General features: G+C 44.2%; 1 protein-coding gene across 2 annotated transcripts in view; it reads left to right on the top strand.

Moving 5' to 3' along the window:
• AGBL1 (AGBL carboxypeptidase 1) overlaps positions 1-11,681 on the top strand; it is a 574,659-nt gene extending 562,978 nt beyond the window's left edge. For both annotated transcript variants that reach the window (XM_061595218.1, XM_061595214.1), the window contains one exon: positions 8,318-11,681. In XM_061595218.1, coding sequence (XP_061451202.1) covers positions 8,318-8,441 — 124 coding nt within the window. In that variant the 3' untranslated portion in view covers positions 8,442-11,681. The remainder of the gene's footprint in view (positions 1-8,317) is intronic.
• The last annotated feature ends 1,991 nt before the right edge of the window (positions 11,682-13,672 follow it).

Raw genomic sequence — 13,672 nt, 5'->3', positions numbered from 1 at the left:
TCCTTAGTTCAGAGGATATAGAGATGCAATGGACTTTGGTGAGCACCCAAAGACTTCAGAAACAATATTGCTTCTTCATGTTTGAACATGGGTGACTTTGCCTTTCTCATGTGTCCGGAGATGTCTTACACAACATCCCTCATGTAGGGATGTAGGGATGTCATCATACAATGGGGCAGCAACAAACAAAATCCGAGGGACCCCCAAAACCGGGAGGTTCCAGGGGATTGAACCTGGGACCTTTTGCATGCAGAGTATGTGCTCTATCACTGAGCTACAGCCCTTCCCCACTGGGCTGCACTAACTAAATGAAAACATTGGAGATCAGAGATGAAAATTAATAAAGCTGTGGTCCATAGTTCAACCCATTTAATATCTCAGGTTTTCATTCTAGGAGCCTGGGGCTGGGGGCAAATGTATTTTTATGGACCTATTCGATTTCCATAGTTCCTGAATCACTATTGTGAATTACCGTTATGCCTTGTGAGTGAAAGAAGGACATCCTTGTATCTTCGGAAGGACAGATCTAGTTGTTGCTCGCTGTTTGCCATTCAGAAGCACACACCCCAAGCTTTTGGACATCATTAGGGGCTATTGCTCTTCAGTTCAAAGACTTTCAGAGGTGTGTACGATTTAAAAGCATAAAGAACAACGTTGAGATTTTTAAAAACAGCAGCACCAGCACAATCTGTAGCAAAGTGCATTAAACCTGAGCATCAAAATCCAGTCTTCAAATGCCCATTATGCAACCTTGTTCTTTCAGAAACATAGACCTGGCAGTTATGCATCATTCCTAGCTATTGTTTTCCTTTCTACCATTCAAAAGCATGGGCAACTATTGTTAACTACAGCCTAGCCTATTTCTGACTGTTGTCCTTTCAATTTCACACAGACCTGACGCTGTTCTGAACCACCTTTGTACGATAAGCTTCATCACACTACACCATATGTAGTTGTGGTGTATACACTTTACTTTCCAGTAAACATTTCAACAGCACTCTGCAGCCTCTCTGGCTCCCCGTGCATCCTGATCTAAAAGGGGGGGAAAGCCCCACAAGAGGAGTTGTCTCCTGATGTCTTCCCATGGGCAGTAGTATAGTGGCAAATTCAGAAGTGCAAGGTCTCTTTATGTTAGTCACAGCCACACACACCCTTTTTTGCTGCTGGGTTAAGAATTAGATCCTTGTTAATGCCTTCTCCTGTAACAACAGATATCCCTAGAAGCGTGAAAGGGGAGAGTGTTAGCTGCTGAGAAGAGTCTTCTCAATGGCTAGCTCACCTCCTTTGACTCCAATCAGCAAGAAAGAACAAGAAAGCATGGCAGAAGATGCTTCTCAGTGGCTAACACACTCCCCTTCCATGCTGATTGTCTCTTAGGATGCTGAAGGGACCCTTCTGGGACCCTGCTTCCAAAAACGCAAAGGGTCTAAGACACACACACCCAAGACCCTGGATGACTACACCCCTGCCCATGGGTTTTCACTGAAGTGTGGGCAACTGGAAAGACTGCAGAATACAGAGCACTGGTGTGATTATTTGTAGAATGGAAGAAAGAGCAACCACAAACACCCCTTGGTCACCTCACAAGTAAGGTAAGGATGCAAAAACCTTACACCATGAGAATTTCACTGAAAGTTTCTCTCCCTTTGATCATTTTTGAATGCAAATTCTTTTCTCATTAATTGACGAACAAAGGTAGGGAGGAAAAACGGACATTTTCAACACAGCATTAATATATCCACAGATTTTCCTGTGGACACCTGGTGAGGCTGCAGAGTGCAGACCACTGGGGAGATGATTTGTGGAGTAAGCAAATGGGCACTCACAAACACCCGTCAGCCACCCTGAAAGAAAGGGGAGCATGACAAAAACCCTACAACTCCCCCCACAAGAATTTCACCAACATTTTCTCTCCCCATTGATCATTTTCAAATGCCATTTCTTTTCTCATTAATGGACAGAGAATGGTAAACATCAACAACAATACAAGAAGCATTCCCAGTGCAGCATGAGTTCAGCCAACAACCTGGTAGTAGCATCCTCTTCTGTTGCCTTTCACACTGCTTGAAGATATTGATGGACATCCCCCCCTTCCTCACTGATCACCATGCAGCAGCTGTCAGAGGTTTCACCTGGTCAACCACCTCACCAGACACTGCTGAGTAAAATATGTGACTTCATTTTGAGAGCAGATAATGTAGTTTATTTCTGGTATCCCCAGCCCCCCCCCATGCAAATTCAGAAGGGCACCTAAACTTAGGAGCTTGACAGGCATGCTATGAATGGAATGTTTATACCAGTATTTAACAGAAAAGTACCTTTTCTGAGAGAGAGAGAGAGAGAGAGAGAGAGAGAGAGAGAGAGAGAGTCTTAAGAATAAATAACAGCCCCATTGGGTTTGTCTTTCCTCTTGTTTTGGTTATGTCAGCAGGAACGTGGAGTTCCTACTCTTACAAAGCAGCCTTTCAAGAACACAAGCAAATAAACAAATACGCTCACACATACATACAAAGCAGAACTAATTAAGATCAAGTCATCTCTCAATAACGATGCAAATTAAAAATCAAAACAAAGGAATTCTATTAATCTCATCATAAAGTTGCAAATTGCTGCTGAGACTCCCATAGACCTCACTAGAGGGGGGTTATGGGACGGTGGGCCTAAGATGTGCAGTAGGGCAATCCAGTTCCTCTGCATCTGTGTGAGCATTGCATGCATGCAGTTTTATTCTGCTTTCTTGTTGAGTGAGGGCTCCCCAGCTAAACATCGCAACCTCCACATTCGTGATGGTTTATCTGAAATCTGAGTTAATAACAGAGTATATTAAACTTGATCTGCTGCATTGAGGCTTTCTCCTGCAGTTCAGGCAACAGTAAAGCACTGATGTGTGGTCAAAGCAGCCACCAGATTTCTCCTAAAATGAAATTTCATACTGAAATTTTAAGAAGTTTCACCGTGGGCAAAGCTTGCAAGGGAATTTTAAGTGAAGCAAGGCTGAAGAAAATTTTAAGGGAGGCAAGGAAGGGAAAACATTTGTCAGTTGCTGCTGACATTCTCCCAAAGCAACATGTCACATCAGTTCTGGAGGCTGTTGCTTGGGCAAACTAGAAATGGACTGAGAAGCTAATCCATCCCATTTCAGTCTCCCTGACACATAGTCATAGGTCCACTCCATCTGTTTGTGTACTGTTCTGCACAGTTCCATTCCACTGTACACATTTTGGACACACTTATTGCCTAACACACACACTTTTCCATGTATTCACCAGAAAAATATAAATTTTGCCTGCACCTTTTGCATAAAATATGTATTTTTGTGTCTGCTTGTCGCACACTGAAAATGCATTGCAGAAATATGGAGAAGTGCTTAACCTGATTTTTGGAAATGACATTCCAATCCACAAGAAAAGCTACAAGCATCTGATTGAGTTGGTGTGCTGTGGGAAACGGACCAAACAAATTCTTCCCTAGGCCAAACTAAGGAATTTTCAAAGAAGCAAAAATAATTTTACTGGGAAACTCGTGGGGGGAGGGTGTTAAGTTGAGAAGAATTTCTCAGGGGTGGTGGTGGTGGGATTCCACATCACAAAGCATTCATGTAGGTAGTTCATCAGTCTGCACTATGAACAAATCGAACCAGCACTTGAATATCCTATTGGGAGTCAATGGCTGGTGGGGATACTCTCCACTCAGAGAGTGAGTGCAACTACTATGCTCTGGGAATAGAGTTGCCTCCAAATTGCACCTAGAATGAAATTCTGAGGTGGATACAGACCTGCCGTAGGGAACATGTGGCTGTCCAGATGTTTCTGCACTACAGCTCCCATCATCCCTGGCCATTGGCCATGCTTGGTGAGACTGATGGGATGGGAGCTGTAGTTCAGCAACATCTGGCGGGCCAAAAGTTTCCAACCCCTGATTTAGACATTCTGGCTTAGGAGAAACATCAGAGGAATTTTGAGGGAAGGAAAAACAATTCCAGTATGACTAGAATGCTGCACCTCTCTATAGCCCTTTTCACAGTCTGCCTCCACCCATTGGCTTTCCAAGATAGCAAAGGGGTTTCTGTTTTTTTCCCCACTCTTGCTTTTTAATATAAAAGGATGGGAAGGGTGAGGGACTGAGCAGCCCTTGGATTCACTGGATTCTGGATTATGGGCTGAGTTGGCCTACTGCCATCACATTCATTCATTCATTCATTCATTCATTCATTCATTCATTCTCATCTATCTATCTATCTATCTATCTATCTATCTATCTATCTATCTATCTATCTATCTATCTATCTATCTATCTATCTATCTATCTATCTATCTATCTATCTATCTATCTATCTATCTATCTATCTATCTATCTATCTATCTATCTGTCTATGTATGTCTATGTCTATGTCTCACCCTTCCTCCCGGAAGGGGCCCATGGCAGCAAACAAAAACAAATGCTCCATTCTTGGGCAAGGTCCTTGAATGAGTGGTGGCAGGCCAGCTCCAGACACTCTTGAATGAGACCGATTATCTGGATCCATTTCAGTTGGGTTTCAGGCCTGGTTTTGGCACAGAAACAGCCTTGGTCGCCCTGTATGATGACCTTTGTTGGGAGAGAGACAGGGGGAGTGTGACTCTGTTGATTCTCCTTGATCTCTCAGCGGCTTTCGATACCATCGACCATGGTATCCTTCTGGGAAGACTGGCTGAGTTGGGAGTGGGAGGTACTGCATTGCGGTGGTTCCACTCCTACTTGGCAGGTCGCCTCCAGAAGGTGGTGCTTGGGGAACATTGCTCGGCACCCTGGACTCTCCAGTATGGGGTTCCGCAGGGGTCAGTTCTGTCCCCCATGCTGTTCATTGGATGCGGTCATCCGGAGCTTTGGAGTGTGTTGCCATCAGTATGCTGATGACACACAGCTCTATTTCTCCTTTTCATGTTCTTCAGGTGAGGCTGTCAATGTGCTGAACCGGTGCCTGGCTGCGACAATGGACTGGATGAGGACTAATAAACTGAGGCTCAATCCAGACAAGACTGAGATGCTGCTAGTGGATGGTTCTTCTGACCGGATGGTGGATGTCCAACCTGTCCTGGATGGGGTTGCACTCCCCCTGGAGCAGGTTCGTAGCTTGGGGGTTCTCCTAGAACCATCTCTGTCACTTGAGGCTCAGGTAGCCTCGGTGACATGGAGTGCCTTCTACCAACTTCGGTTGGTGGCCCAACTACGTCCCTATCTGGACAGGGATAACCTGGCTTCAGTTGTCCATGCTCTGGTAACCTCTAAATTAAATTACTGCAATGCACTCTACGTGGGGCTGCCTTTGAAGATGGTTCGGAAACTGCAGCTTGTGCAAAATGCAGCGGCCAGATTGGTAACAGGGACCAGACGGTCCGAACATATAAAACCGATTCTGGCCCACTTGCATTGGCTGCCTGTATGTTTCTGAGCTCAATTCAATGTGCTGGTTTTGACCTATAAAGCCTTACACAGCTTGGGACCACAATACCTGATGGAACGCCTCTCCCGATACGAACCCACCCGTACACTACGTTCAAGATCAAAGGCCCTCCTCTGGGTGCCTACTCCAAGGGAAGCTCGGAGGGTGGCAACAAGGGAGAAGGCCTTCTCAGTGGTGGCCCCCAAATTATGGAAGGATCTCTCCGATGAGGTGCGCCTGGCGCCAACACTGTTATCTTTTCGGCACCAGGTCAAGACTTTCCTCTTCTCCCAGGCATTTTAGCATGTGTTTTAAATTGTTTTATATTGTTTTAAATTTTTAAATTGTGTTTTAAATTGTTTTTAAGATATGTGTTTTAAATTGTATATTTGTTTTAATGTTTTTGGTTGCTGTAAACCGCCCATAGAGCTTCGGCTATGGGGCGGTATACAAGTGCAATAAATAAATAAATAAATAAAAACCACTCTAAAACATATTAAAAACAAAAGACTTTAAAACATATTAAAACAAAACATTTTTTTAAAACACATTAAAACAAAGCATCTTTAAAAACATCTTTAAAGGAAAAGCATTAAAAACATCTAAAAAGGTAACACAGATGCAAACTGGGACAAAGTCTCTACTTAAAAGGCTTATTGAAAGAGGAAGTTTTTCAGTAGGTGTCAAAAAGATTACACAGATGGCATAATATTATGGTATAATATAATGGTATAATATTTAAGGGAAGGGAATCCCAAAGGGTAGGTGCCAGTGCACTAAAGGTCTACTTCATATGTTGTGTGGAATGGATCTCCTGATAAGATGGTATCTGCAGGAGACCCTCACCTGCAGACCACAGTGATCGACTGGGTATATGAGGGGTAAGACCATCTTTCAGGTATCCTGGTCCCAAGCTGCATAGGGATTTGTACATCAAGACTAGAACCTTGAACTTGGCCTGGTAACCAATGCAAGCCAGTGCAACTATTTCAACAACGGGGTGACATGTTGGTGATACCCTGTCTCAGTGAAGAGTTGTGTTGCCACATTTTGTACCAGCTGCAGCTTCTGGACCAACCTCAAGGGCAGCTCCACATAGACTGTATTACAAATGGTGACACTGAGCATGATATAGGCCTGTTCACTACACCAGCTCCAGGCTGGACAGCCATTTTTCTGCCTTCCGCCACATCTGGCATGAGAGGCAGGGCTGTAGAGTCAGTGGCAGTACCACAACTCCACTGTTGCCTGTCCTGGGTTTGGAACTCAGGCTGCAAGTCAATCTACACGTTAGTCTGTGAGGTACAGATCAGCTCAGTTTGCACTGAAATTAGAAATGGAACGTTATGTCAGTCTTGGTTTTCATGGTTTCTAATTTTTCCAGTCTTAAATTCAGTTCTCCACATTTCTGCAGCAATTTGTGAACTTTGTTATGGAAGTCCTCGTGAAAATTCTTCAGCATTTTAGTGCAAATTTCTCCTAATAAACACATTTTTGTAGGCAGTTTTCACTAATGTACACATTTTTGCCAGCCATTTCTCCAAATATAATGCATTTTTGTATGTTATTTTCACTCATATGTTCATTTTTATGCACACTTTCCCCTAACATAATGCATTTTTGTAGACATTGGTTGGTTGGCAGACTGCATTGCAAAATCTGAATAAGTGTGAATTTCATAGGATTGTCAGTTCTCATATAGTTTCAGAAATTGTGAATTTGATCGATTCGGCTTGGAATGAGAAGTGAATTGAATTTCTTGCCCCTCCTTAAATATTATAATTGATAAAGATCAAACTCCTCAGGCTTACAGTGGTGGTTTAATTAGATATGAAAATAGAATATCTGCCCTATCTCCCAGTAGGAGCCCTTGGCAGCAAACAAAAACACTAAAAATACTCTAAAACATGTAGGTCTCATCTCAAAAACACATATCAAAATGTTTATAAAATGTGAACTTTGGGATAAAACATCTTTAGAAATGTATACTTTGAGAAAGATTTAGGAATGTGTAGTTTGTAAGGAAAATACATTCAAAAAGACCTTTTTAAATACAGACTTTTCTGCAGATTTTTTTTTTTTAAATCCAGATTCATGTGGAAATAGGATTGAACAAATTTATGAATGAACATGTGGAAAAGTGGATATGGAATGAAACAGACCAACCCTTTCATTCCTAGTGCCAATTTTTGTCAGCTGTGGTCATTTTTAGGGATGGGGAGAAATTCAGTTTGGTATGCATCTTATTGTGCAGCTACCCAATTGGCACTTCCCAAAACAATATGCGGACCGAAACGCAGCCATCCTTCAAAAGTCGCACTTCTCCAAATATTGTGATGCGGTTCTCCAACCAAATACTGTGTACAAAAATGAGTATATTAGGTTAAAATGTGTGTAAAATGTATGAATGAAATGAAATGGACTGCCTTCAAGTCAATTCCGACTTATGGTGACCCTATGAATAGGGTTTTCCTGGTAAGCAGTATTCAGAGGTGGTTTACCATTGCCTTCTTCTGAGGCTGAGAGGCAGTGACTGGCCCAAGGTCACCCAGTGAGCTTCATGGCTATGTGGGGATTCGAACTCTGGTCTCCCAAGTTGTAGTCCAACACCTCCTGTATTAGAAATTCACATTAAAATGCTGATGAATTCTCATGTTTTATTTTAAAAAAATGGCAAAACTGATGAAGAAATGTGGAATTCTGAATTTAATTTAAGATTGGAAAAATGAGAAATGGAGAGAAGCTACAAACTACAGATTCATCCATCCCTGGCTATTTTATGCTTCAGTCATCCTGGAATATACAAATGTGTGCAGTGATGCCTTATCAAGTGTCTTGCAGCCTCCATTCAATTCCCTTTATTTTTCTCTCTCTGTCTTTGCAATTCTGTGGCAGAAGCAGCAGCAACTGCAATCTGGAGACAGACGACGAACTTCCCTTTGGGGATGAAGTGGAATATAACACAGACAGCTGCTCCGACCAGGAGGGAGACTTCTCGGAGCTGGACAAAGAGATCTAGAAGCCTCCCTTCAGTGCTGAAGGATTCAAGGAAGAATCAGAAGCCAGCAAAGAGAAAATGTAACACATACACACACACTCACGCTCACACACACAAACACACACAAACACACTCATGCAGGTCTTTCGACATCTCCAGCCAGCACAAGTAGTCAGCAGCCAGCATCTCCCATCGCTGTCAACACTGCTTGGGGTCTTCAGCAGAACAGAGAGCAGGCCTGAGCTTTGAATTCCCAAGCAGTAAGCAAACAGGTCACTGCCTGTGTCTGCTTCTTTGCTGGTGACAGTTCTGGTCCCAGATGTTTTGCTCCAGTTGCACTGTCAAAATAGCTGACCCGCCTCCTCCTTGTTTTTTAGCCATTGAGATTATTGTCTAGAAAATCCTTGCAATTGATCAATCTCTCTTGCGAGGTATGGCCATCAATTAGCCAAGACTGGCCAGGTGAGGCATATGAAGAATGGGTATTTTTGTGTAGTGTTTCCTGCTCAATCACTGTTGGCTTTTCTGGCTATTTACACCCACACCCACAAGGGATGGGGGAAGTTCTATCCAATTTTCACTCTCCAAAACAATATAAGCATCAAAACACAGCCATCCTTCAAAATTCTCTCTTAACCAAAATGTGTGATGCAGTTGTCCAACCAAAAAATGTTTACAAAAATGTATAGATTAGGGAGAAAGTGTGCCTAAAATCAATGTATTGGCGAAAATAACATTAAAAATGCATTATGCTAGGGGAAACTGCTTGCAAAAATGTATACATTAGTCAAAACTGCCTTCAAAAATGTGTTTATTAGGAGAAATTTTCACTAAAATGATGAAGAATCATGGTGATTTTTAAATCAAAATTTGCAAATTGCTGCAGGAATGTGAAGCACTGGATTTAAGACTGGAAAAATGAGAAACTGAGAGAACTGAAATTGACAGATCTTTCCATTTCTAACACACACACACACACACACACACACAGAGAGAGAGAGAGAGAGAGAGAGAGAGAGAGAGAGAGAGAGAGAGAGAGTTTTATTGACTGATAGTGATAGAGGAACTCTTGTTGGACATGAGGGTGGATCTTTTCAAGTGATCCACTTCCTTATCTTATCCCCAGGGCCCGTGCCAGGGGGCAGCCAGGTCGGGTCCTCACTGAGGGTCCCTGCAGCCCAGATGGGAGGTAGGTCTCCCTTTCTGCAATCCATGGCAGTGTTGGCTCCTGAACCTGCTGTGGATCATAGAGAGGGAGCTCCCAGGCACCTTCCCCCATACAGTCAGTGCAGGCTTCAATAAGCCGGCATGCATGCCTCATCTACCTTTCCCATGCCTGTCATGTGTGCCAGGGTTGGCACCAGGCATGCTGGGGCCCTTGGGCACCAGCCTTACCTGGGCCCCAGCACACGCATACATGCATGCACACATGCCCCACCTACCTACCTACCTTTCCCTTGGTGAATGCTGCCCTCTCTGTGCGCACAGCCCTGCCATCAATCAAGATGGCGGCAGGGGCATCAGCCCCTTAGGGAAACCTCAGCTGCCATCTTGGTTGATGGCAGGCTTGCGTCCACAGCACCATCAGCATTTACGTCAAGGGAGAGGTAGGTGGGGCATGCAGGCGGGCATTGCGGACCTGCGTGGCAGTAGAGGGGGTGCCTGGGAGCTCCCTCTCGTGACTCACGGCAGGGTCAGGAGCCAACACTGCCATGGATTGCAGAAGGGAGCGCTACCCACCCACCCGAAGGAGGGGCCCTTCAGGGGCCCTCGGCCAGGGCCCTCTGGCTCCAACCCTGGTGTGCGCACTGTGCGTGCATGCCTGCCATCAACCAAGATGATGACAGAGGCTTCCATAAGGGGCTAATGCCCCCGCCACCATCTTGGTTGATGGCAGGCATGCACTTCATTTACAGAAATGATAGAGGTAGGTGGGACACGTGGGTATGTTTATTAGCCCCGTAACACCTGTATGGTTGGGCTGTGGCACCATGGGCCCAGCGCAGGCTGGTGCCCACAGGCCCAGGCATGCCTGGCACCAGCCCTGCTTATCCCAGCCCACAAAGGCAACATGTCATGAGACCCAGTACAGTAGCTCTGGAGGTCCAGCGAGGTCAGCCAGAGCTCAGTAAAGTGAGCATGCATACTGCCTTTACAGAGCAGAGTCGCGTTTGAAGGAGTCCTCCATTTGAAGGGCTGTTTAGTCCATGCCTGGTTTAAACATAAAGGGTTGTATCCAATGTTAAAGTCAATTAGCTGTATACTTGTTCTGCTGGTGAAATGTTTTGCACTAGGAGAACATTGTAGCACAAGAGAATGCATAAGCAGGTTGCTGTTGACTTTGGCCCCCATTTGCTCACTATACATTTAAACACTGTTATACCACTTGAAATAGTTATGGCTTCCCCCAGAGAAACCTGGGAACTGTAGCTTGTGAAGAGTGCTGAGAGTTATTAAGATACCCTGAGTCCCCGCACAAAAGTTCCCAGCGAGGTTTAACAGTCCATCCCTCTCCCCTAGGAACTCTGGGAATTGTAGCTGTGTGAGGGAAACGGGGTCACCTAAACAACTCACAGCACCCTTCACAAATGACCTTTCCCAGGATTCTTTGGGGGAAGCCATGACTGTTTAAAGTGAAGTAATAGTGCTCTAAATGTAAAGTGCGGATGGGCCTAAGTTGCACAATAGGTTGAACAATCTGTTGTACAAAGAATTCCTACTAGCACAGCTGTCAAATTGGATTCCTTTGTTGTGCAACATTAAAATTTGCCCTTGCGCTAGCAGACAGAAAAGGCTGGATGCAGCCCATGGCATCCTGAGCCAGGAGAGCTCCAAAGGCCTTGAGGCCTCATCACAACTTAGCACCTGGATAGCAGACGGAGCAGGGACCCGGGACACATTTCTGTTTATGTCGCCTATGGCTTTAATTCTGATTTGCAGCTCTCAGTTTATAGCAGGTGGGGTGAAGATTTGGCCCTCCAGATGTTGCCCAGCTATCACACCCATCAGCTCTAGCAAGTATGGCCAATGACCTGGGATGGTGGGAGATGGGCTCCAACAACATCTGGTGGGCCAGGGGTTGCCCACACCTGGCTTAGGGTGATCATGTGTCCTACTTTACAGAGGACACCCCTCTCTTTGAAGAGCTTTCCGATGATAGGGATCAGATGATAGGGAAGAGATATATTTGTAGCTCTAGTTAAATTACAGCAGTTATTTCTAAATTTGCACCTGTATGTATAAAATCACATATGCAATTCAGTGGCCTCTGTCCTCTGTTTTTGTTGATGCATGTCCTCTTTTTTGGCAATTTATGTGACATGAGGTCAAGCAAAGGGCTAACAAAGCAAAGAGCCAATGCATATTCCTGCATCGAGCAGGCTGGCCTTGATGGCTTCATAGGACCCTTTCAACTCTACCATTCTATGATTTTATGAAGCTGGAACTGAGTCAGAGTTGCAGTTTCTCAAACCAGCAGCCTGACTGTGAAACCTTTATTTATATTTATTTTTGTCACTCCTCCTTTCTCCTGCTCCACCAGGGCTCCTGAAGTGGCTTACAATATGCAGTGTAGCGAAGTGGTTAGAGTCAGGGTTCAAATCCTCACTCAGCCATAAAGCTCTCTGGGTGACCTTGGGCCGATCACAGTCTCTCAGCTTAACCTATTTTGCAGGGTTGTTGAGAGGATAAAATGGGGCAGCAGAGAACCATGTATGCCACCTTGAGCTCTTTGGAGGAAAAGATGGATATAAATGTAACAAATAAGAGTAATCAGGATTTTTGTGTGTGTGACAGTACTCACTGGTACGGAGTACCGGTTCCTCTCTTGTTTGATGCCCATGCCAGCCATTTTGTGCTAGCACCCAAAGTACTTTTTATCAAGGTATGGGTACCAGCGCCTCATTTTTTTTTACAAAAAAAGCACTACTACTACTACTACTACTTTCTTAATGAAACAAGTATTTTCATCCTAATACTGTTGGTTACACTACAATATACAACCCAGTCAAGTTTGGTTAAAATCACATCAGTGCAATTTTGAAAGGTTAAGTCCACCGTCTTGTTTCAAAATAGCATCCAGTTGTATACAAACATAGATGAATGCTTGCTGCTTCATCTCAGGAATCCTTGGGCCCAAATTGGTTGTGATATCTTAAGAGGTATCCAAATGCAAGCAGTCTGGAAAGGTTCAGCCTCTCATAGTGATTCAAAATGTCATCCAATGACACCCAAACATAGACTAAAACCTGCTCCTCAGTCTCAGGAACCATAATACCAAATTTGGTGATGCTATCTTTAGAGGTGCCCGCTTGCATAGAGAACAGACAGACAGAAAGACAAACAACTTTCCAAAACATATACTAGGTGTTTGTGGAGCCAAGCCCCTAAATACTTGGTGATGCCCTCCTCTTGGCATGTGCCAGCTCCGCCTGGCTCCATCAATCCTTGCCCTGAACGTCCTCTGTTCAAGAGCTTTCCTCCTAGGAAAGCATCGACCCGAGTATCAGTCGTGTAGTGCATCTCAGGCTGCAGGGTGGTACATTAGAATTCACTGAGGAGGATTCCCCCCTTTCCTCCAGGGTTAGTCATAAATGGGATTGACTCCCCCCCCACATGTTATGAAAATGTTTAAAATGTAATAAAATAATAATAAACAGAGGGGAAGAAATTTGTGACAGTACAAGAGTACCACAGGCAATGGCTGCACTGTTCTTGGCCTTTGTAATGTTTCCCAGGTCAAAGCCAGTGCTCTGAACCCTGCATGTTATATAGAATGGGATGTCAAAATGCCATATATTATATTATCTTTACTGTCAGACAGCTTCCTTGAGCAGCAGAGAAACAGGGCACATGTTAGGCAGCAGAGGGTGCTGTACATTACTATGCAGCTCTTCCCCCAAGTCTGGCTCCATTTATGTTCAGGCACTGCAAAATCATTGCAGACTAAAGGATAACGCTTTATAAGAGTGTATCAAAACAGAGCTGAGATGAAATCATTTAACCATTTTTTGGAGGGGGAGGGTAAAGCATTTTCAGCAATGTCAAAAAGTGCCTCTCTTTTTTGGGACCTTTCTTTTTCCACCACTGTGTGAACATACTATCGGCCTGTTTTCATTTACATTGGCCTCACTTGATTTCATTTGCTCTCAGCGATGTCACTAAATCTGATTGTCTATGCAGCAGAGAGACATCGTCCTGGCCATTGCATGATCCCTGATTGGCAAGGATCACACACATGACGGATCTAGAAA

The sequence above is a fragment of the Rhineura floridana genome, chromosome 14 (genome assembly GCF_030035675.1).
Source record: "Rhineura floridana isolate rRhiFlo1 chromosome 14, rRhiFlo1.hap2, whole genome shotgun sequence".
In the NCBI taxonomy this organism is placed as follows: domain Eukaryota; kingdom Metazoa; phylum Chordata; class Lepidosauria; order Squamata; family Rhineuridae; genus Rhineura; species Rhineura floridana.
The sequence above is the reverse complement of the archived record's forward strand: the minus strand, read 5'-3'. Positions and strand labels throughout refer to the sequence as shown.